This window comes from Mustela nivalis, assembly GCF_964662115.1.
Source record: "Mustela nivalis genome assembly, chromosome: 11".
Lineage (NCBI taxonomy): Eukaryota > Metazoa > Chordata > Mammalia > Carnivora > Mustelidae > Mustela > Mustela nivalis.
The window spans coordinates 40097943-40120381 of record NC_139030.1 but is presented as its reverse complement, the minus strand read 5'-3'; the positions used below and the strand labels follow the sequence as shown (position 1 = coordinate 40120381).

At 33.9% G+C, this 22439-nt stretch overlaps 1 protein-coding gene across 1 annotated transcript in view; it reads right to left on the bottom strand.

The window, feature by feature from the left end:
* The window catches only part of CWC22 (CWC22 spliceosome associated protein homolog), a 58491-nt gene that overhangs the window by 2108 nt on the left and 33944 nt on the right, over positions 1-22439 (bottom strand). The window contains 11 exon segments of the mRNA XM_082689360.1: positions 2471-2688; positions 2784-2885; positions 5225-5352; positions 6779-6931; positions 7599-7676; positions 11319-11379; positions 15204-15285; positions 16795-16899; positions 21134-21196; positions 21298-21504; positions 21601-21736. Coding sequence (XP_082545486.1) covers positions 2471-2688; positions 2784-2885; positions 5225-5352; positions 6779-6931; positions 7599-7676; positions 11319-11379; positions 15204-15285; positions 16795-16899; positions 21134-21196; positions 21298-21504; positions 21601-21736 — 1333 coding nt within the window.

Below are 22439 nucleotides of genomic sequence, written 5' to 3'. Positions count from 1 at the left end.
AATGGATTTTAACTAATTCAGATAAATACCCAAGAGTCCACACTGATAAAATGTAAAGTTAACAAGTAAGTGGGGGTGGGGGAGAGGGATAATTCTTTCTTGCAGAAGAAATTCAATCACTAAATGCAGAAGAAAAAGACAAATGGAAAAATCACATTCGGCAAACACCACAGTAGTTAAGTATTGCAGACAAGACCCAAAGATGGATGCTAAAATTAAAGAGCAAAAGGTAGAGGAGAAAGAGAAGATTTGCATAGTATCAAATTATCTCCCTACAAGACATTAATTTATAGAGAAAAGGAGTTTCTGTCTTTTCCTGCTCAAAAGAAATTGAGCAGATATCTCTTTAACCAAGTGATCAAAGTTAATGTCACCAATAAGACATATCAATATTATGAACTCCAAGATAAGATGCATTAAGAATACATTATTTCTATGGTATTCTGTCCAAAAATGCATAACCTCATTCTAATCATGTAAAAATATCAGACAGATATCCAAGTTGAGGGACCAATTCTAAAATATAAGTGACCAGAGGACTTCAAAAGTCTCAGAGCCATTAAAGCCAAGAAAAACCTGAGAGGAATAGGTTATAGAGGACTAAGAAGAAACTCAGTTCAATCCAAGTAGGAACCTGGAATAAGAAAAAGGACATTAATGGAAAAACTGGTGAAATTCAAGTAAGAATATGTTTAATGTATTGTTACAATGTTAATTTCCTGGCTTCCGTAATGGAACTCTGGTTACATACAATACTAACACTAGGAAAAGTTGAGTGAAGGCTATATGGGAATTTTCTGTACTATTTGCAACTTTCTTTTAAGTTGATTAAGGGCCAGCATTCTAGGGGCGCCTGGGTGGCTCAGTGGGTTAAGCCACTGCCTTCAGCTCAGGTCATGATCCTGGGGTCCTGGGATCAAGTCCCGCATGGGGCTCTCTGCTCAGCAGGGGGCCTGCTTCCCTTCATCTCTCTCTGCCTGCCTCTCTGCCTGCTTGTGATCTCTCTCTGTCAAATAAATAAATAAAATCTTTAAAAAAAAAAAAAGGGCCAGCATTCTAGAGAGGGCGGAACCATGGAGAAGTAAGCTGACATTCTACAGCCACTTTCTCCCTATGAGCATCTGCTGATCCAGGGTTACTGCTGAGGGACAGAGAGACCAACAGAGCTCTGGCAGCTGCACAGGCTGGGAGAGACAAGATAGCTAGTTAGCTATCTGCAATACATACATGTGACAAAAGATACATATCCACAAAACCTAAAGAACGACAAATTTATAGAAGAGACAACTTCATAAAACAACAAAAAGGGGGGAAAGGTAGCAAAAGATTTGAAAAGACATTCACAAAAAGGAAAATACCCAAATGACCAATAACATTATAAAATAGTGTTCAACTTCATTAATGATCAAGAAAATGCAAATTAAAACCACAATGCAATACCATTACATATCTACCAGAACAGTTAAAATGAAGAAGATATCCAACCAAAGTGCTGAGAGGATGGGAGCTACTGGAACTCTCAAACATGACGGATGGGGGTCTAAACTGAAATACTGACTTGTCAAGCTGGCAGTAACTACTAGAGCTAAATATACATACAACCTACAACCCAGTGATTCCCAGGATAAACCTAACGGAAATGCACATAGGTACATATATGTGCATTTACATATATGTACATACCTACCGAGTATGAATAAGGATATTCATAGGAATACTATTTATATATCTCAATTGCTTCTGAGTAAAAGGGATGTTAAATAGACTGTAGCATATTCATACAGTGGAAAACTATACAGCAATAAGATTGAAGGAACTATAACTAAATGCAGTATTAGAGATGAAGCTCACAAAAGTAATTGTGAAAGATAAGCCAGACACAAAGGAGTTCACAAAACACAGTTATAAAGTTAAAAACAGGCACAATGAATTACGGAATTACAAATGAGAGTAGTAGCTGCCCTGAGGCAGTGGATGGGAGGAGCAGCAGTAGCTAGTAACTCTGGTAATGGGTAGCTAGCATGTGGATGTGTTCTCTTCATGAACATTTACACTTACGATGTGTGCAATGAACGCATGGCATTTATCAGTAGCTAACATGACCTCACTACAGTAAAAAACTCTTTAAAATTTTTTTTTAAAAATAGAACTACTAGAAAAGCTATAAATTGGACTATAGGCACTATGAATGAATGGCATTTCAGTCGTCACTCAAATAAGTATTTGCAATGAAATATCTTCATTTCTATGAAGAGGATTCCAATAGGTAATCTTAGCATTATAAATGATGCAATTCACTACAGGCTCCAGCAGGGATAGATGATCATTTATATTATTAATTGTGGCTTTTAAACAACTGAACTCTAAAATAATCAAGCAATCAAATTATTTTCTTCCCTTGCTGTAAACATCACCAGCAATATACTTGTTAGAAAAGAGAGCCCAATCCATTAGAAGTGAGTTTCCATACCTGAGGCAGAGCTCTGACTACTGCTGGATGAAGACCCACTGTCTTCGCTGGAAGACTCTGAACTACTGTCACTGCTGTCCGAGTCAGAGGCAGAGGAGGCCGACTCTGAAGAGGAGGACGCGGAAGAGGAAGAGGAAGGGGATTTATTTGCCTCAACATCTGGTTTCTGTGCCACAATGACCTTCGGTGTGTTTTTGAGATGCTCACGCAATTCATCCCTAATTAAAGATATAATCTCTGTTAGTTTCTGCTTTACAGGCAACTATGACATAATTTTATAAGATGAAAATAAAATTTTGAAAACTATCCTTACGTTAAACCTCCAAGACCTATCGAAGTAAAGAAGTTGATGGCAAACCGAGTGTTTCTTGGATTATCTCGGGGTAATAACCCTTCAAAAAATGGCTGTAGGGTTCTAAAACAAGAAAAGAAAATGAACAAAAGAGAACACATTGCTTAAAGATAAAAAGGCAAATTTCTTATATAATCACTTTTCAGATTTTCTATGTATTTTTAAATTGGTAAATGAAATACAATTAAGTAAGAGATTTATGTAATTTATTAGATTAGGCTACATGCTATTTAAATGAAATAAGTAGAGTCAAGTCATAATTTACTAAACTTACAACAGAGGAGGTTTTTTTAAAAAAAGATTTATTTATTTGAGAGAGAGCCTAGGCACATGGGTGTGCAGGGTGTGGGGCCTAAGGGAGAGAGGGGGAAAAGAATCTCAAGCACACTCCTCAAGGAGTGCGGAGCTCAACACCGGGCTTGATCTCACAACCCTGAGATCATGACCCGAGTGGAAACCAAGAGTTGGATGCTTAACTGACTGAGCCACCCAGGCGCCCCACAGGTTTTTAAAAACTTTTTTATACATCACACATACATACATATTGTATAACATACACAATCGCACACACACATACACACACATCTGTGAATGTATACAATAAAGTAAAAACAAATCTCTGTTTTATATATATACACACACATGCGCACACAGCACTGTGCACAGCACTGGGGGATGGGAAAAAACAGTCAACAAAAGGGCGAAATCATGGATGAAGACTGCATGCAATCATTATTTCCAGAGATGGGAACAATACAAGGTGGTCTGGACATGTTGTTCTGAGTGCCACACTGAATGACTAACCAGCAGGGTCAAGACAAACTGTTACACAGAAAAAAGTGACATACAGGAAAAATAATTAAGAGTTTTGCTGGATAGACCAAAAGAGGGGATTTCTAGCTCTGGAAATGGAGGTAAGGAAGCACGAACAAGCTGAGCAATGTTGGTGAAGTCTAAGGAGAGGTGAAGTAGACAGGGACCGGTAAGGTTAGTCTATGAAACCAAGAGGAGAGAGGGACTAGCCCAGAGAGGGCATGTTGAAGCCAGAATGGAAACTGTGGCAAAGAGGAGAGGTAGGCTGAAGAGTAGAGACCATGAAGAGTGAGGCAGAATGAAAAGAAAATGAGGAGCCACAGTGAGCAAGTGGCCAACTGCATTAGTAAGGCCGGAAAGTCCGGGGGCAGGAGGATTGAGAAAAAGTACTTGACTTGGCAGGCAGTCACTAAGAAATCTGAAAGGATGATTCAGCAGTGTGAATGAAGTAGAAGTCAACAGTAATCTGAATAAATTGGAAATAAGAAAGCTGGTGTAGGGATTACATGATAGTCCTGGAACACGATTCTCATTCAGTGTAATAATTTGAACAACTACATGACCGAGTCATCTAAATACATTTATAATTACCATTGATAACAAAAATTAATTAATTTTCTAAGGTTCAAAATTTGGGTTAAAAATGAAAATAAAGGGGCGGCTGGGTGGCTCAGTGGGTTAAAGCCTCTGCCTTCAGCTCAGGTCATGATCCCAGAGTCCTGGGATTGAGCCCCGCATCGGGTACTCTGCTCAGCAGGGAGCCTTCTTCCTCCTCTCTCTCTGCCTGCTTCTCTGCCTACTTGTGATCTCCGTCTGTCAAATAAATAAATAAAATCATAAGAAAAAAAAGAAAATAAGACTGTAAGTAGTACTCATTAGAAAACTCCAATGAACATGCAAAATAATTGTGTGTTCTAACTAAATTAAAAGAGGCACTGATTCTGTGTTTACTCTCCTGCAACTAAAATCCAACATTAAAAAACTGCATGTTGGGGGCGCCTGGGTGGCTCAGTGGGTTGAGCCACTGCCTTCGGCTCAGGTCGTGATCTCAGGGTCCTGGGATCGAGTCCCGCATCAGGCTCTCTGCTCAGCAGGGAGCCTGCTTCCTCCTCTCTCTCTGCCTGCCTCTCTGCCTGCTTGGGATCTCTCTCTGTCAAATAAATAAATAAAAATCTTTAAAAAACAAAACAAAAAAACCCCCGCATGTTGTCCTGTGCCACAGAACATGAGATTCAGAGTAGTAATTAATGGGAGAAGAAAGACCTAGGGACGCCTGGGTGGCTCAGTTGGTTGGACGACTGCCTTCGGCTCAGGTCATGATCCTGGAGTCCCGGGATCGAGTCCCGCATCAGGCTCCCAGCTCCATGGGGAGTCTGCTTCTCTCTCTGACCTTCTCCTCGTTAATGCTCTCTCTCACTGTCTCTCTCTCAAGTAAATAAATAAAATCTTTAAAAAAAAAAAAAAAGAAAGAAAGAAAGACCTAGGGACTTAACTCTTGTTTTTACAACCAAGTGTGGATTTAGGTTGCTATAATGGGAGGAAGATTCCCGAGGACAGTAAGAATAAAATGTGCATAATGATAAACTTACTCATCCTTTAATCTTGCATTAAGTTTAGGAAGACCCATATATTCACACAGTTCTTGGAAAAATATTTTAACAAAAATTCTACTGGATGATGTAGTGGTTTCTTCACTTAGCTTTATACATTCAAGAACCTGAAAATTAAAAGACAATTTTATTTTGTTCTAAAGATAAGACAAAATGACCAACACTTATAACTTTAAGCATCTCTAAAGAATTATCTGTATCTTTCTTTGTCCTAGTAAGTATTATTTCTTGGCAAAGTTTAAGACTGTCTCTCTATGCTAATTTTCATAATGCTAAGACACTACAGAAATAGAGTTCATTCTTTCTTGAGTAATGTGCTTTTATATTCTGCTGTAAGTATATAATGCTGAAGCAAAGATTACTAGCTCCTAAAACTCACTCATCAAAATGTGGATATATATAGGGGTTTGGGGCAAAATGCCACTTAATGCATTAGGCTACAGTTTTGTATAGTACATATACAGTAAGGGTAAAGACAGGAAGAGTGATGGTTTGTTCTGAATACCAAGATTAAGCCTTAAAAACTGAAGCCATAGAGATGTTTTAGGACAAATAAAACTAAAAGTAACCTCCAGTTTCTATGTTCCAGGAACCCATTTGCTTCGATTGTTTAAAACCTTGATTTCATTTTCATTCCCAGAGGGGAAAAAAGTAGTAAAAATATTATTATAATCAGGCTCCTAGGCCAGCTTAGAAAGTACCTATTAATGCAGCTAGACATACTTAGTACTTACAATATTACAAGAATCTATCTAACATTTATAAGGTCACTTTGCTGCCTCATTCTACTATTAGGTTGTGGTATAGTACAATGTGATCCTCTTCTTTCTTTCTTTCCTCTTGGATGTAATTTCTTTCTTTCAACTTCACTTTTCTTATAACCTATCACTTGTTATTTTGTACTGGCGCTATGGGCATATCTTACCTTATGTATTTCTTATATGGTATGTTCCTTTAAAGCAGAGATCATATATAGTTCACTTTGGATGCCCAGTATCTCTCTCAAGTGACTGGACACAGAACTGGTAACTTAATGAATGGCTGTTGGATGAACAGCAGTTGTACAATAAATTCCAGCGTCACGAATATATTTTAAATTCCAATCCAGTATTCATTTGTGTATCAAGGATATCTTATCTTGTTCTAAAGAACTGACTACATGATGCATGGACCATAAAGCTATTCGTGTACATGGGTATGAGTATATATGCACGTGTGCACACACAGAGAAGAGGAAAATCTCTATTTTTCCCTGAAAAGACCATTAGCCATCACTAGTAAAAATCACTATTAAAAAGGGCTGTTAAAATCATCACAGGTGGTATTTCTTACACTCACGTTATTTACCTAACTTCTCAATCCCACGCTGTATGAATATAACCTCAAAGATAGCCATTACGATAAAAGTTTGCTATACATTTCATTTTAAAGTACATTTCCTACATAGGAAAACTATGGTTATATTATACTTAATACCTATTTTGAGAATAATGGGATGAGGAAGGAAGAATAAATATCGGTTCATCTACTTACACTCCATGGAAGTGAATCAGTGTATAAAAGGTGAGCAAACATCTTGGCAACATTTCTCAATTTGTTTGTTTCCAAGCGATGGATGGTATCATATTGTTCTTTGAATATACTTTCAAAGGATTCCATGTATTCTTTTTTTAGCATGCAAAATCGCTAATAAATAAAAAAACTGAAGGTCAGTAGCACTAAAAACTGACTCTCAATACCATTACGAGCATATTAGATCCTTCTAAATTTACTGAATCAAAAATTAGTAAATATTTTGCATATCATATCATTCAATCTTTTTGTGCTATATGATGGAATGGTTAAAAAAGAAGGTAATGTATATCATCCCTATTTACCTGGGATTTATACACTAAAACAAAATTATACAAGTAGCTTATCATAGACACATACATTTATATACCATGCAAATATATTTCTCTGTGGGTAGAGTTTAGATTTAAAAACTTATTTTAGCTCATGCTCTATTTGTGTTGCCTGAACATGTACTTGAGTTCAGAAAATGCTTTGACATTTTGAAAAGGCAACATTTAATTGTCCTCTTTGGGAAACTGTTACAAAGCATAAAGAATTTCAAAAAGTTCTGGAAGAGTCATAAGCAATGTTAATAAGGCACTGCAAAATGAAGTAGGAAAGGAGGAAACTACAGAGGATGGGAAACCCGAGGGAGGGAAGAGCAACAAGCTCTTAGCGAAGACTTGCTCTTATATTAGACAAGACCAAAAAGCAGACACGTTAATTCACAATATTCATGTTATGGATTACCCTAGTGATTCTACTAAATTCCTACAAGAAAAATGAGGCTGTAACTCACCCCAGCTAATAAGCCAAAAAATTTCTCATATGTCCTTTGTTGGGCACAACAGTCAAGTATCATGTTGCAGAGTTCTTTCTATTTGGAAAAAAAATTGCATTAGTGATTCATAAAACAATGAATCCATGCTGTATGATAATTTATCAATATGATAGAGACAGTTTGAATTTTTAAATAAGGTTTAAATACACAAAACTTCCAAAGCTTTGTGAGCTTAAGTTATCAGGACAAAATTAAGAAATTCAATCTATGTCAACCTGTTTAGTTTTTCAAAGCCTTCAGCCTGGCTGATAGCTTCCATAGTCATCCATGCTAACTAGATTGATTAGAAAATTATAAATTTATATTAAGTATGAACCACCTCAAGATATCTACTATATGAAACAGATATACCATGAAGAGACTACTGAATAGAGTATATTCTAAAAAGAGTCTACACAAAATCTTTAAAAATACAGCTCATCCATATGCCACCTAATAATTCAGTTATATACCTTTAAACTCAATTATTAAGGAATATATTTAATTAGTATGGAAAAGGTAGAACATGAGTCTTCATAGAAGCATAAATAAGCATAGTTACAACATTAACTTAAATGATACTCTGGTTAATAAAAGGTCTTTTTAAAAGAACAAAGGAAATAAACACCTCTGTGGCTGGATTTTCTAGCCTCAAAATAAATGTTACACATATAGATCTACTGATAAATCTATACAAATAGATCAAATCATTCCATAACTACTGGAGTAATATACTGTCTAATCAGCTATTTTTGGGCCTTCACAACTTCTGTGCAAAAATTCTGTTGAGCTAATAAATGCAAGAGTTAATCCAGGACCAGAAATACCATCATCACAAATGATTTATAATTTTAAAATACTATAATGAAGTATGTATTGATTATATCAATTTCATAGACAAAGAAACTCAGACAACATGGACAGCTCAATGGAAACAAAATTTAAAAAGGCCTAAATTCATTCTTTGACCACTGCTGTAGAATTGACTAAGTATATATTTTTCTACAAAACATTTACCAAAAAGTTAAAATTATTCTTTTTCCAAATATAGTAACTGCAATGGATTTGTGTTCTATAAATGGAAAATATAAATATAATAATATATTTATCATATAAAATACAATATATACCCTTTCAGTTCATTTTTACTTCTATTTAATTTCACCTTAGTATTTTCAATTAGCAATTTTGACATTTTGTCATATTTAACAATGTAAGATGCAACCTAAGTAAATATGTAAATATATTTTCTTTTATTTATTTGAGACAGAGATATAGGGAGAGACAGCATGAGCAGGGCAGAGACAGTGGGAGAGGGAGGAGCAGATTCCCTGCTGAGCCAAAAGCTCAATGTTGGGCTCAATCCCACGATGCTGGGATCATGACCTGAGCGGAAGGCAGACACTTAACCATCTAAGCTACCCAGGCACCCTACTGTAACTATTTTTAAAACTTAGGTCTATCTATATTTACTGCATATATCCATGTGCAAGAGGGAGGAAAAGGGTCCTAAAGAAGCACAGAACAGATACTCTAGAACTGTGCTGTCTAGCATGCTAGCCCCTAGCTAATTAATTAAATACCATTATATAAAATTAAAATTTTCATTCTTTTGTCATCCTAGCCACATTTTCAGTACTCAAAAACCACATGTGACCAGTGGCTACCATACTAGACAGTGTAGAACACAAACATTTTCATCATTGCAAAAGTTCTATTCGATAGCGCTGTTCTGGAAGTTGATAATCTTCTTATAAAACAATCTACTTAAAAGGCCTTAATTCACAATTTGAAGTTGTTTTCAGATATCATTACATTACTAAATTATTATTTTTTTATGATTAATCACAAGTCACCTCAATTAAAGAAAATGCTTATTAATGCATAAATTCTGAAAAGATGTACTATGTCAAAATTTAATATAGTACTAAAAAGTTAAAATGAGGTTTTCTGAGTTCTGCCACATTATGTTAATTTGATGTATTAAAATGCATTTTCAACTCTTTCTACTAACATTGTATTTTACAATAACATAACAGTTAATCAGGTTTTAAACAATATAACATGGTAATATGCTGAGAGCATTGCTAAATAAGCCAATGCTACTTGTAAAACAAATTACTTTCTTCCTTAGACTAAATGCAATTATAAGAGTTATTCCCTGTGGCTTATAATAATTAAATATTTTAACATTTTAATTAAATATTACAGCAATTTTAGGAGTCTTTTGAGTGAATGAAAATAGATGCACTAAGACATTCTTCCAAATGCTATCAAAATATGTTGAGGTTAGTTCTAGAATAACTACCCTCTGAATTAATATTAATAAAACATAAAATGACTTAATTATACTTCTCTAATAATGTGACAAGATCATATAGTAATTTCAGTTTCAATTATTATTTTAAAGGTTAATTCACTAATTTATTTCCTTTCAAAAGTGAACAAATCAAGTGCACCCAGGATACAAATAGGTACACTGTTACTAATATACTAATAAACAAACTTTAAGAGGGGGAAAAAGAACTTTTTAAATTTGAAAAGAATAATTTCTTCTCAAAATTACATACCATGGCATTTCAAGAAGAAATTTATAATCTAGAAAAAGATTGGTAAACTTTTTCAAAGGCCAGATAGTAAATACTTCAGGATTTAGAGGCCATAAAGTGCCTGTTGCAACCAGTCAATTCTGTTGTCATAAGGTGAAAACAACTATACACAATATACCAATCAATGGGTATGGCTGTATTCCAATAAAATTTTGTTTACAAAAATGGATAGTGGGCCTGGGCCACCGTCTGCCAATCCCCGTAACAGATCATATTAAGAGCCTTAAGACAAAGCACTTACACCTAATGGTAACAGCTCAGATAGTCAAAATCTTTTAGAAATAAAAACAGCCTAGAGTTGATATATTCACTCTAGCATCTCTGCTGGGTCAGGGTGTGAAAAACAAAACCCCCAAAGCCTTGGCTCAATGGAGATGGGCAGGGAACAATCTAAATAAAAATGCAATTAGAAAAAACATCGAAGATAATCTACTCAATCCAGTCTTTATGATTTCTGGCATTAGGGTTCTATGATACTTTGAACAGTGAAGTATATTCTAAGTTGTAAGATTATGAGTCCATGGACTAAGGGGCGGGGGGGCTAACATGTACTGGATTATTGAATCCTTGGTATCCTGTAGAGTCTGACATGTAGTATACGCTGAATATATTTTGTTGCATTAATGAATGAAAAAAATGACAGAGTCTTCTATATCCAATTTAAGTGATATAAAACATGTATGGTGATCAGTATAATTTCTACCACAAAAGATGCTTTAGTACAGTAAGTAGACAGAGTAGATAGAGATAGAGTACAGTAAGTAGATAGAGTAGGCAATTCATTAAGGAACAAATTTCCTATTGTATTTTAAGCTACCATTTGATTTACAGGCAACCACTCAAAATTTTCTGTAAAGTGCAATGGATCAAAGAGACTTCCTCCTTTTCCTACATCCCGTTTAAGCAGCCCATTTAATTCACTGCAATGAGGAGCATTTATGAAGCACTCCAGAACTAATTTTTAAGTTATTTTAAAATTTTAGAATATCTACATTAAAAATGAATATTCAATACTGAGTTATTATTTCAATTCATAAAACCTATGTTAACTGTCTTAAACATTTTTATAAACAATATTATTGTGACTTACTGTTTGGCTTTCAGGGAACTCCATTTTCAGCAATTTGTGTGCACATTCTTCAAAATCTAAACTGTAGAGACAAAGTGGTCACAACAGTTAGGTTAAAAACTTGCTCTTTCATAAATAAGGATCTTACTTCAACAATTGTTTAAAATAACTTTTTAACTATAACTTTACAGTACTGCATCGTGTATATAGAAAAGACATAGCTCTTAATTCTACAAAGAATGAAGTACTGAGACGTACTACAACATGGATGAACTCTGATTTACGTGAAGTGAAAAAGTCAGAAATAAAAGGCCACGTAAAGTATGATTCCATTTATTTAAGATGTCCAGAATGGGCAAATACATAGAAAGTAGACAAATTTTTATGATGTTGCTAAATATTTCCACTTATCTATGACCCAAGACAGGAAGAGGGAAGAGATGTTCCAGAGCCCAGCCTGACATCTAGTACTTAATCACCACATTTACAAGTTATCTTGATTCATACCCAACCACAGTGCTTCTACATTTTCAAAAACTAAGTATAAAAATAGTAAATAATCAAAATCACTTACAAGGAAAAAAAAATTGCTTTTATATAACATTCATTAAGTTTCATTAAAAATATTTCCAATATACTTAAGAGGATTACCAAATTTAATGTGAGCTCAATACATGAATAATGCTAATGTATTTGTACTTTGCGTAGAATGTTCAAATCTTCATTCTTTTGATATCAGCAGTATAAAATAAATAGTCACTGAAATAGAATGACTATGAATTTAGTTTTATGGTTCATCTAATTCCTCAGCTTCTGATACTGAGTTTCTGTAAGCATAACAGAGTAATAAACCCAGGATGGTACAATGTAAAGAAATTAAAAAAAACAAAAAACCTAAAATGAAGAAAGAAATATATCAGAAAGCACTTCTGCAACAGGTAACATTAAACAATATCTGGGACTAATATTAAAATATTAAACTGTAGTTGATAAACTTCAACAATACAGCAATATTACCAAAAAATATTTTGAAAGATGTGACACTTTCTTTCCTAGCTTTGATTTAAAAACAGAATTAGTATGCAGGAAAAAAACCTGCAAAATCTGAAAAATGAGTCAATTAATTAAGAAAAATACTTTACAACTTTCTGTTTATCTAATAAGTACCAGTGAGAAAGTTAGCTGTATGGCAGTCTCTTCTCCTTGTTTTCGTTTTATTTGAGAAGTATCTGGTAACACCTTACACAAGACTGTTTTGAAGTTGCACTAAATGTAAATATTAAATGAATTAATATTGATATTTCAGTTATCTTGGGTTGCTAAGTCAAATAAATTTCAGGTTTAATACAAATAAAGAGTGACTGAGGGGAAGAGTAAAGAAAAATGATTTTACGTGATGTTAGTTTTCCAGCTGTGTTTACAAATGGTTTTATTGATGTTTCCAATCTAAGAAAGTTTGGTGGGAAAATGATAGACCCACCACCCTCTGATGCTAGAGCTTCAATAATGAAAAATCAGAGTGGAGCATCATTTGAAAGCAAGAATAAACAGGAATGTTTACTTTTCAATAACAAATCTGTTTCAATAACAAAACCAACATAATTTTATGTTTTATGTAAATGAGGGTCATTAAAGAGCCAGAATAGTAAGAAGAGTACTGATGAGATCAGTCAACAAATGTAAAAGAAAAGAAAGTAAAAAAATAAAATCACCACACAGTTCAGTTGTCAGACCTTAGTTCTGTCTGCAAGATTTCCAAAAGCAAACTGTATAAAATGCCCTCACTGCCATCTGACTAGATGATTATATTCCATTCTTGATTTATATTATATTTGGTAGAGACTGGTATATTGTAAACATAAGACTTTTTGAAAAATACAAAAAAACTGGAAAACACAGACACAAAAAATGCAATCTCTTCTCCAGGCAACCATGGTTGATATGTTAATGTGTCACTTCTAGAATCTGTCTACCTATCTAAACACTTAAGATAATACTACTGGATTATATGTTTATAAAAAAATTTAAAAAAATTAATAAAAAAATACTACTGGTACAGTACTATATAGTCTATACCGTTTTTGCCCCATTTCACATTAAATCAGACCACTCGACCATACCAATAATAATTCCCCATTAGCCTAACTTTCACTAGTGGCATAAACTAGACATTTGATTATTTCTATTGGACAAGATAGTTTTTTTCTTTTTTGTACTGAACAACTCTATATAATTCTGTCAATTTTGAAAAATGGTCAAATGGCATCAACATTAAGCCCTTAATTCATGTTACTAAAAGGCTTTCCATAAAGAGCATATCAATTTAAATTCCCACCAATGTCTACCTGTATCTCCCTAAAGTCATTAATATTGAGTGCTGTTGCTTTGAAGAAAAAAAAAACAACACACAGTAAATCACTTCAGCTGTTTTAATGACCAATAATAGCACTTCTTAGTCTAGAGTGATATTTGTTTAGTAACTTTATGATTCAGGATCCCATTACATGAATCCCTCAACCATGTCCTTTAAACATCTGGTCTACCAAAGTCTTTGTGGTTCTTTCTAAAATATGTATGAGATTTTAAGTATAGTAAACTTTGTCACATATAAGTCATTCTTACAAGACATTTAGGGGTTCAAAACGCTTAACAAATACCAACACATGAAATGGTATTGCCGTTAATAGAGTTGGTATCACTCTGTAATTCTGACTGTCACCTGTCTATTGCTTTCATTTTTAAAATATTTTCTGTGGTTCAAGGACTATTAAGGTTTGGTTAACTAAAAAAAAAAAACAAAAAACAGTTTCCTTTAAGTAATTATCCAAACAGCTCCACTGTAACTCTTCAAAGTTAATCTTAACACCAATATTAAAACATGTATCTGCTGTTTACAATAGATTACTGTTGAATTTCTAAAAAAGGATAAATGAAAGGTCAAACTGTAAGAATTTTTACCTATAACAAAAAATTTTCATTTTCCACTTTAAGTTTGTATGAAAACATAGTTAATAGATTTTTCTTCCATGCAAAAGGCAAAGAAATAGGTAAGGATAAACCAAAAATATTTCTAGCCAATGTTTTGCTTTGTAACATTTCTCTTTCTGAAGATGAATCTAAGCCAAAAAGTTTTCAGACAGAATAAAAACAGGATGACTCCTACGTATGAATCATTTTTGCTATTACATCATACTAAATGGAAATATACAAAACCTAATAAGAAAACAAAACTGAGAAAACATTCCTCCTCCGGTGCAAAATGTAAACACTGTGCCATTAAATCAATAGGCTGATTTGCATAAAAAACAACAGATGTACTAAGCATTTAATATTTCATTTATTTCTCTTCCAAACCAAACTCATAGCCTTCAAAGGGAATAAGATATTCATAAGACATCGCAGTAGTTCTTACTTAACATTACTTCAAAGGGTCCTCAAAACCTTCCTAATTCCTATTTCCATATATATTCATTTCCATCTGTACACACAAAAAAATCAGTGTCCAAAAGTTATCATAACAGTGCTTCTCTGCTTAGAATCAGAATTAGAAACCAAATTTAAAAATATTAAATTTCCACTACAATTAATATTGTGCCAGCTCTATAACACTAAGCTGTCTTCAGGTTTTTATTAGTGATATTTAACTATAAGGAATGACAAAGTTAAAAAAAAAAAAGAAAAAAACGTTAAATTCTGTGATACAATTAGACCTTCCAAACAAATAAAGATAATTTTCTCTTGAAACAAAGAATCAACAGCAGGGATCTATGGGATCTATGAAGTTGGGCAGGTAGTCTGAGAATCCCTAAAGTGCCATCTAGTTTTCTGTCATCAGATTGTAAAAAATCCCATCTTCTTATCCATCCTCTTTCAAAAATAAAAATGAACTGAGCTATAGCATCTTACCTTGACTGAATAGCAAGATAAATTGTACGACGAAATGAGACTAGATTAATTTCTGTTTTGTCATGAATGGTTACTTTCTGTCCTGAAAGAAATTAAACATAACAAAATTATGAAACTACAAAAATAAATGTGAAGGACTAAAAATGTATCTCCAGATAATAATCTTTCTTTCCTTTTTTTAAAATAAAGATTTTATTTATTTATTTGACACAGAGAGAGAGATCACAAGTAGGCAGAGAGGCAGGCAGAGAGAGAGTGGAAAGCAGGCTACCTGCTGAGCAGAGAGCCCGATGCGGGGCTTGATCCCAGGATCTTGGGATCATGGCCTGAGCTGAAGGCAGAGGCTTAACCCACTGAGCCACCGAGGTGCCCCTAATTTTTCATAAGTATTTAGAATCTATGAGTTTAACAGTAATGCTATTTTCTACAGTGTGAAATAGTATTTTCGCGCTCAAAGTAGAAATTTCTAGTCTTCTGCTATATCTTAAAGTATTTTAACAACTTTTGTCAGTTCAAAGAAGTCCAAAATCAAGCCAGAAATATTATTTTTGTTTCTGTGTCATTTGCTCATGTAGACATAAAAGGCAGCACTCATCCTGTTGTTTGGCAAAATATTATTTCCAGAATTATAAACAGTAGCCTGATAATTTGGAAGACCTGTAAATTATGGTTAGAAATTTAGTCTCAGAAAACACTGGATTATCATGACAGACTAGATGGGTCCAGTATAAATATGCATATTTGTCAAAATTTTCTCTTATCTAATGCATGACAACTTCTCCTATATTTAGTATTTCTTATTTGAACAGTATTTTCACGTAAAGAAATTCTAAAACTAAATATAGTACACAGGAAATGTTTTAAGTAAGAAAGACACCAGAAAAAAATTGAACTTATTTTTATAAAATATGTTGTAGAAGAATAATTACATTTTAGGACAAAACTAAAATGTGTTTTGTCCTAAAAGGGAGAGACATACTTTTAATATTTTCAAATATGTAATTTAAGTAAATAATGGCCAGTCTTATGTATGTTCTGATGTTTTAACTAAGATTTAACTAAAATAAAGTTCTGAGCTTATTTTTCTGTGAACTAAAGTAATCGAAGCTGAAGAAGAACATCATGCCTGCTTTGTGCAGACACAGCTTTTGGCCTCCCCACTCTATTTTGCCAAAATGAACAGCAAATAAATACTTGGCCACTTTCATTGGTCACATTCATGTCTGGGTTACAGAATCACATGCACTCAACACGAATGCATCTTTTTCACAGGCATTTATACTCAAAGGCATAAAATGTCAAATTAAAATTATGCTGATATTACAAAATGATTTCCTTGTTTAATACTTTTAGAACAGGGTTTTTCAACCTGAGCAATACTGACATTCTGGGCTACAGAACACTCTGTTGTGGTGAGGGCAGTCTTGTGATTTGTAGGATGTTGAACAGCATCCCTAGCTTTCACCCACTAGAGGCCAGGAGCAGCCCCCAGCCCTCCACAGATTGGGAACCACTATTTTAGAGGACTACTTTAGAATTAATTTAATTTCAGAGTATTTCACAATATTACTTGAATGAGCTATACTTTTACCTTCTTCATCTTCTTCTCCCTCTTCATCTTCTTCTTCCTCTTCCTCTTCACTACTTCCAGCATCTTGGTCTGTGTTTGAGTCACTATCTCCCTCATCAAGAATTTCTATCAGAACAAAGTATGGGAAAATATTAATGAGCAAGTGATACACGTGAATCTCATTCTGAGAAGATAATTCTCAGTTCACCAAAATCCACAGTGGCTATAGTTTATCACCCAACAAAGTGAGCACACGGGCCTGTGGTATTGTTTAGGTGGTCAGAGAGCCATCTGTATCATTCTTCTGCCAAGCAGAAAATGGTCATAAAATAAGGGCAGGAAGAGAAGAACAAGAACAAAAACAAGTAGATGAAGTTTTCCAAAAGAGCAAGAGCACCGGAAAAACAAGTTAAGATTGGAAACTAGTACACTGGAGTCAAAATATTATTAGTTCAGCATCAGAAAGAAGACAGTCTGTTATACAAAACTAAGGTAGATATAGAAAACAAGAATTTAGGCTATGAAAGACAAAGGGAGAAAAAATAATTGCATAATTTAGTGTTTAATTTAAACAGTAATGAGATTTTTATTCTAATGTGTACCTATTAAATAGAATATTATAATTAATCTTACAACTTTCCATATCAGAAACAGAAGTCTAAAAACCTTAAAAAAAATTGGTAAGATGAGCACTTCACTGGAAAATCACTTCTTAAAATACAGCTTACAATAGAACTGGGTGAAAACAGTGATGTAAATAAGAGACTACCTAAGGCTAGTCATCACATTAATAATAAACAAATGAAAAAAACTAGTTATATTTTGCCCAATGGTGTGTACTCTGTTGATCTGATAAAAGATTTTACAAACCCGTCTAACACTTCACTTCTGCATTTCTTTTAAAATCGGAGTTTCTAAAATAAAGTTTTAAGGTGAACTTACTTTTAGGGAAATTCTAATTTCTTATATTTAACTAAGCATTATAAATCAGGAGACACATATAATATTTAATGCTATCAGAAAACATCATACCATGAAAAAAAATCATTTTATTCAAACAAAGAGCTGTCATTCAGCCCTTAGCTGACACAAAAATCCCAGGAATATCTCTAACAAATGAGACCTCAAGAAATAATCTGAAGTGTCTAGTTTCCTATTACATAATGTGGCTCAGACAAGAGAGGAAACTATTTAGTATTCAATAGTAGGAAGACAGGCACTCCTGCTGTCTTCCCAAATGCTGTAAAACCTAAAACACAAATGCACCTGGGTCACGCTAAGGTGCTAATTACTAAAGCTGTGCCCGCTTCCTGCTGTGGCCATTTTTTTAATGCCAGTTCTAGAAGAACATTTTATGAAAGAATGAAGGTCAAATGAATTGTCTAGTCATTTACATCATCCTCTCCTCATCTCTCCACTTAAGAATCTACTTACTGAAATCACTTAGGCAATGACAACTGTATTTCACTAACTGAATGAAGCAGCACTTTCAAGCTGTGGTCTGTGAGTCCCTGGGGGATTGGTTAGGCCTGTCAGGTGGTCTGTGAGGTCACAACTATTTTCCTAACAACACCCAGACATTATCTGCCTTTTCTCTGTGTTGCCATCTACAAGGGTCTGAAAGCAATGGGAGTTGAAACCACTGCAACCTGAGCACAAATCAAGGCACCAGACTGCACCAGCCGTCACTGTGCTCTTTACTGCCATGCTGTTGGAGGCGGGAAAAGAGCCAGTTTGACCTGAGGATGCCCTCGAGGAGGAAATAGAAAACCACTAATTTCACTGAATCTCAGTTCTGAAGGGTAAGCACAAATAATCTGAGTAGCAAAACATGAATTTATACACAGCCTTTCTGTTAAAGACAGATGCACAATGGTGATGTTTTCCTCAAAGAAAAGCACTTGTGTGACTCTTTGACTTGTAAGGTCAATTAGTGAAAGAATGGCTGGCAAACTAGAATTGTTAGGCATTTGGCAGACATTTTCTCAAAAATAAACAAAGTGAGATTGTCACTTCAAAGAAAATAATTAACAGTACTTACTACCATTATAAAATACGAGTTCTCAGGAGAAAATTAGAATTTTGGAGAACTTGGATCCATTCCTGTGAGCTTAATAGTTTCCCAATACTTAGACTTCTCTGATGAGGTAGGTGGGAATGCTAATAAATGTGATTTCTTGATACTGTGTTAATGTGTTAATTTAACTTTGATAATGTTAAAACGTTAACACTTAGAAGATATGCATAACTGATGAATGGGTATTTTCTAAATGACCAATGGAACATGCTGCAAAATCATACATGGGTAAAAGATGCACTCAAAGTGACAGGCCAATGGATTTTAAGGTAACAGAGTATGAAAATTCATGAATATTGTTTCAGGTTTCACACTGCAATTAATCTTGAAGAAACAATTAGCTTTTAAATACTGGCACAGTATTAAGGAAGAATATACATACTATCTGAAAAGGTTATTAAAATGCTTCTCTCTTTTCCAAATATATATTATCTATGAAGCTCAATTTTCTTCATATACTTCAATGAAAACAACCTATTGCAAAAGATTGAAATCACCAACAATATGAAAATCCATTTCTATTAAGTCAGACATTAAACTGTATAAAATATACAAAACATGGCATTTTTCTTAAATTTGTTTCATCGAGTAGTTATTTTCATAAAAGTATGTAATGTATGACACTGTTTATTACTCTTTGAAATGATTTTGATATTCTCAGTTTTAATTTCTAATAAAGTAAATGTCGACAGATGTAACCCACACAAACAAAGGCTCTTTGGGGTCCTAAATAATTTTCAAAAGTATAAAGGGAACTTAAGTTCAAAGAGTTTAAATGCTACAATAAAGAAGAGTACTACTTTCCTGGCATTGCTCAACCACAGATATCCTAAACAAATGGATGTGGAGTTTCCAAGTTAAAAAATAATCCTACTAGGTATGATAAAAAAAATTCCATAAAACCATTTAGAATCTTTGAGTGATACTGTAGAAAAAGAAGTTCATAAGAAGGCAAAATGGGTCTAGGGAATTCTCCATGTTTGGAAACTAAATTATAATAGCAAAAGGAATCTGGCTAACGCAGTGAAATGCCCCTAGGAAATTGGCACCTAACGAGAGCAATCTACTTATTGTACCAGATTTTTAGAATAATGTATAGAAATGGAAAGCTGCTTATACCTTACTTCTACTTCATTCTACTTCCAAGTCTGACTAAAGCCAGAATGCAGGAAATGACAGAGCTCTAGGCCTCCTACTGTCTTCCTGAGCTTTCAGAACAGTAAGTACTTCTCACATAAAAAAAAAAAAATCACAACTCAAGGGAAATGCACTCATAAAATCATAATTATAATTATATAGGTAGCCCTGAAAATTAGCTTTAGAAAAAAAACCATACAAATGTCCAAAAATAAAAAAAGCATTGCCTAAATCCTTGCTCTATGATAATACAAAGCACTATATTTTATTTATCCTTAAACAAGCAAGTAACTTTATATCAAACAAGTAATGTGTACCAGGTCACTTCTCTAATAATGGCACAGACAAAATACAAACCAAAATCTGTCCAAAGTTAGTGCTTGTAATATACTGATGATGTACAAATGATAATAATAATCAATTCACTAATTTATTGAGCACTGATAGCCTATCTGGAATTATGAGTGATTTTATCAGGATTATCAATCTGCTCTCAAGAAATAATGAAGTATAGCACTTTATAATAAAAGTATAGCATCTAGTTGAATCTTAAATCAGACATCAATTTAAGCACCAATTCTTAAGTGGTAGTGAAGTTAAAATAAGGGCTACTAGTAATATATGAAGATTTCTTTTAAAGATCTATTTACATATTTTAGATTTATTCATTCATTTATTCTATTTATCTATCTTAGAGAGCATGAGAGCATGCACAGATAGAGGGGCAGAAGTAGAGTGAGAAAATCTCAACCAAACTCACCGCTGAACACGGGAGTCTGCCATAGGGCTCAATCTCAGGACCCTGAGATCATGACCTGAGCCAAAACTGAGTCAGATCCTCAACCGAGTGAGCCACGCAGGCACCCCAATATGGACATTTCTTAAGAGGAATGAGACTTAAGCGCTGTACAATTTAAATAGAGGAAAAGAGGAAGGGGACAATGAGGTAAACAACTGAGAATGAAATAATACCACAAACAAGAAACAATAATGAAAAGAAAAATAATGTATGGGAAAACAGTGAAGAGAATGGCATCATAATAGCAGAGATTTCATTAGGTCAGTGATTTAAGCTTTCCTACCAGTATTACATATCTATAAGAATTGCTTCTACTGATCCAAAATAGATTATAAAATTCCACATACCTTTCTTAATAGCTTTGTACTTCTCTTCATTCTCCATAAAATTAGGATCCATCTTGAAAACATCTTAAAAAAAATTAAAAATTATTTATTTTCTCTATTTACATTTGCTGGTACCCTACTTCCCAACTCACCCTGTAGCCTGCCCCTCCCCAACTCTAACTCACTAAGAACATCTTCTGGATTATAGTCATCCTCCAAAGGGAGCATATGGGTAAACTGATCATCTTCTTCCACTAAGTCAAGGCCTTCTAGGATAACCGGGTGGTCCTTGAATCCATCCTTCCGTACAGCAAACATCACTTCAATCATATACTGAACTCTTTTGTCAATTTCAGACTCATGGAGAATGTTTCGGAGGCGCTCAAATATAGCTAAAGTTAAAATGAAAGAAAAAAGCAATAAAATAAGCAAAAGATATTATAATACTCAAACAAAAGCTCAATATCAAACCAAGGTAATATACTTACCATTGATTCCTCTTGGTGACACTTGTGTTAATTTGAGGCCACATTCCTTGAGAAAACCAATAGCTACTTCAACACTATCATCTGTTGGTCTTTCTAGGAGCAAAGTGAGCATCTCTAGGCATAAAACTTCATGTGCCTTAAATAGAATGAAGACATATGGAATTGAGAAAATGCTTTAACATATATTAACCTACTATTGATAGTAATTTAAAAAATTGGCAAATCTGGTTTTTGCAGCAATAATATTATACATATGATGAGCAAAGTTTTAAAATGCATACAGAAATACTCCAAATATGGGATACAATTTTTCTTTCACTCTTATTATGTCTGTTAAAAATTTCCAGATGACCGTTCCAAAAATCTAAATTGATTACATTAAATACAACTACTTGATTTATCTCCAGAAGAAATAATTCTTATATATTATATATAGGAAACAATAAAATATCTACAGGAAAGGCCATAATTAGTTTCAAAATAGAAGTTAAAAATTACGCTATACTTTTTCTAATGCCATTCTTCACAACCACAACTCTATATCCATTTCCTAGTTCATTCTATCAGCAATTCTGTTATACAGCAAATAGTTCTTAAAGAAAATATCTGGGACTCAAGGAAGGTTTTAAAATACTTCTCTCTCTTTTTTTTTTTTTTTTAAATTAAATCAAGTAATTGACACTGGCCAAGTTAAAAATGTAATACTTAAAAACAATGCCAGGTAGGATGGGAATAAAATTCTATTGAGCAGCTTTGCTGTGAAAAGGAAATGTACTAGGAAGCATTTTCAAGCCAACAGTACCTACGTCTTCCTAAGGTCAGATACTTTTTTGAGATGG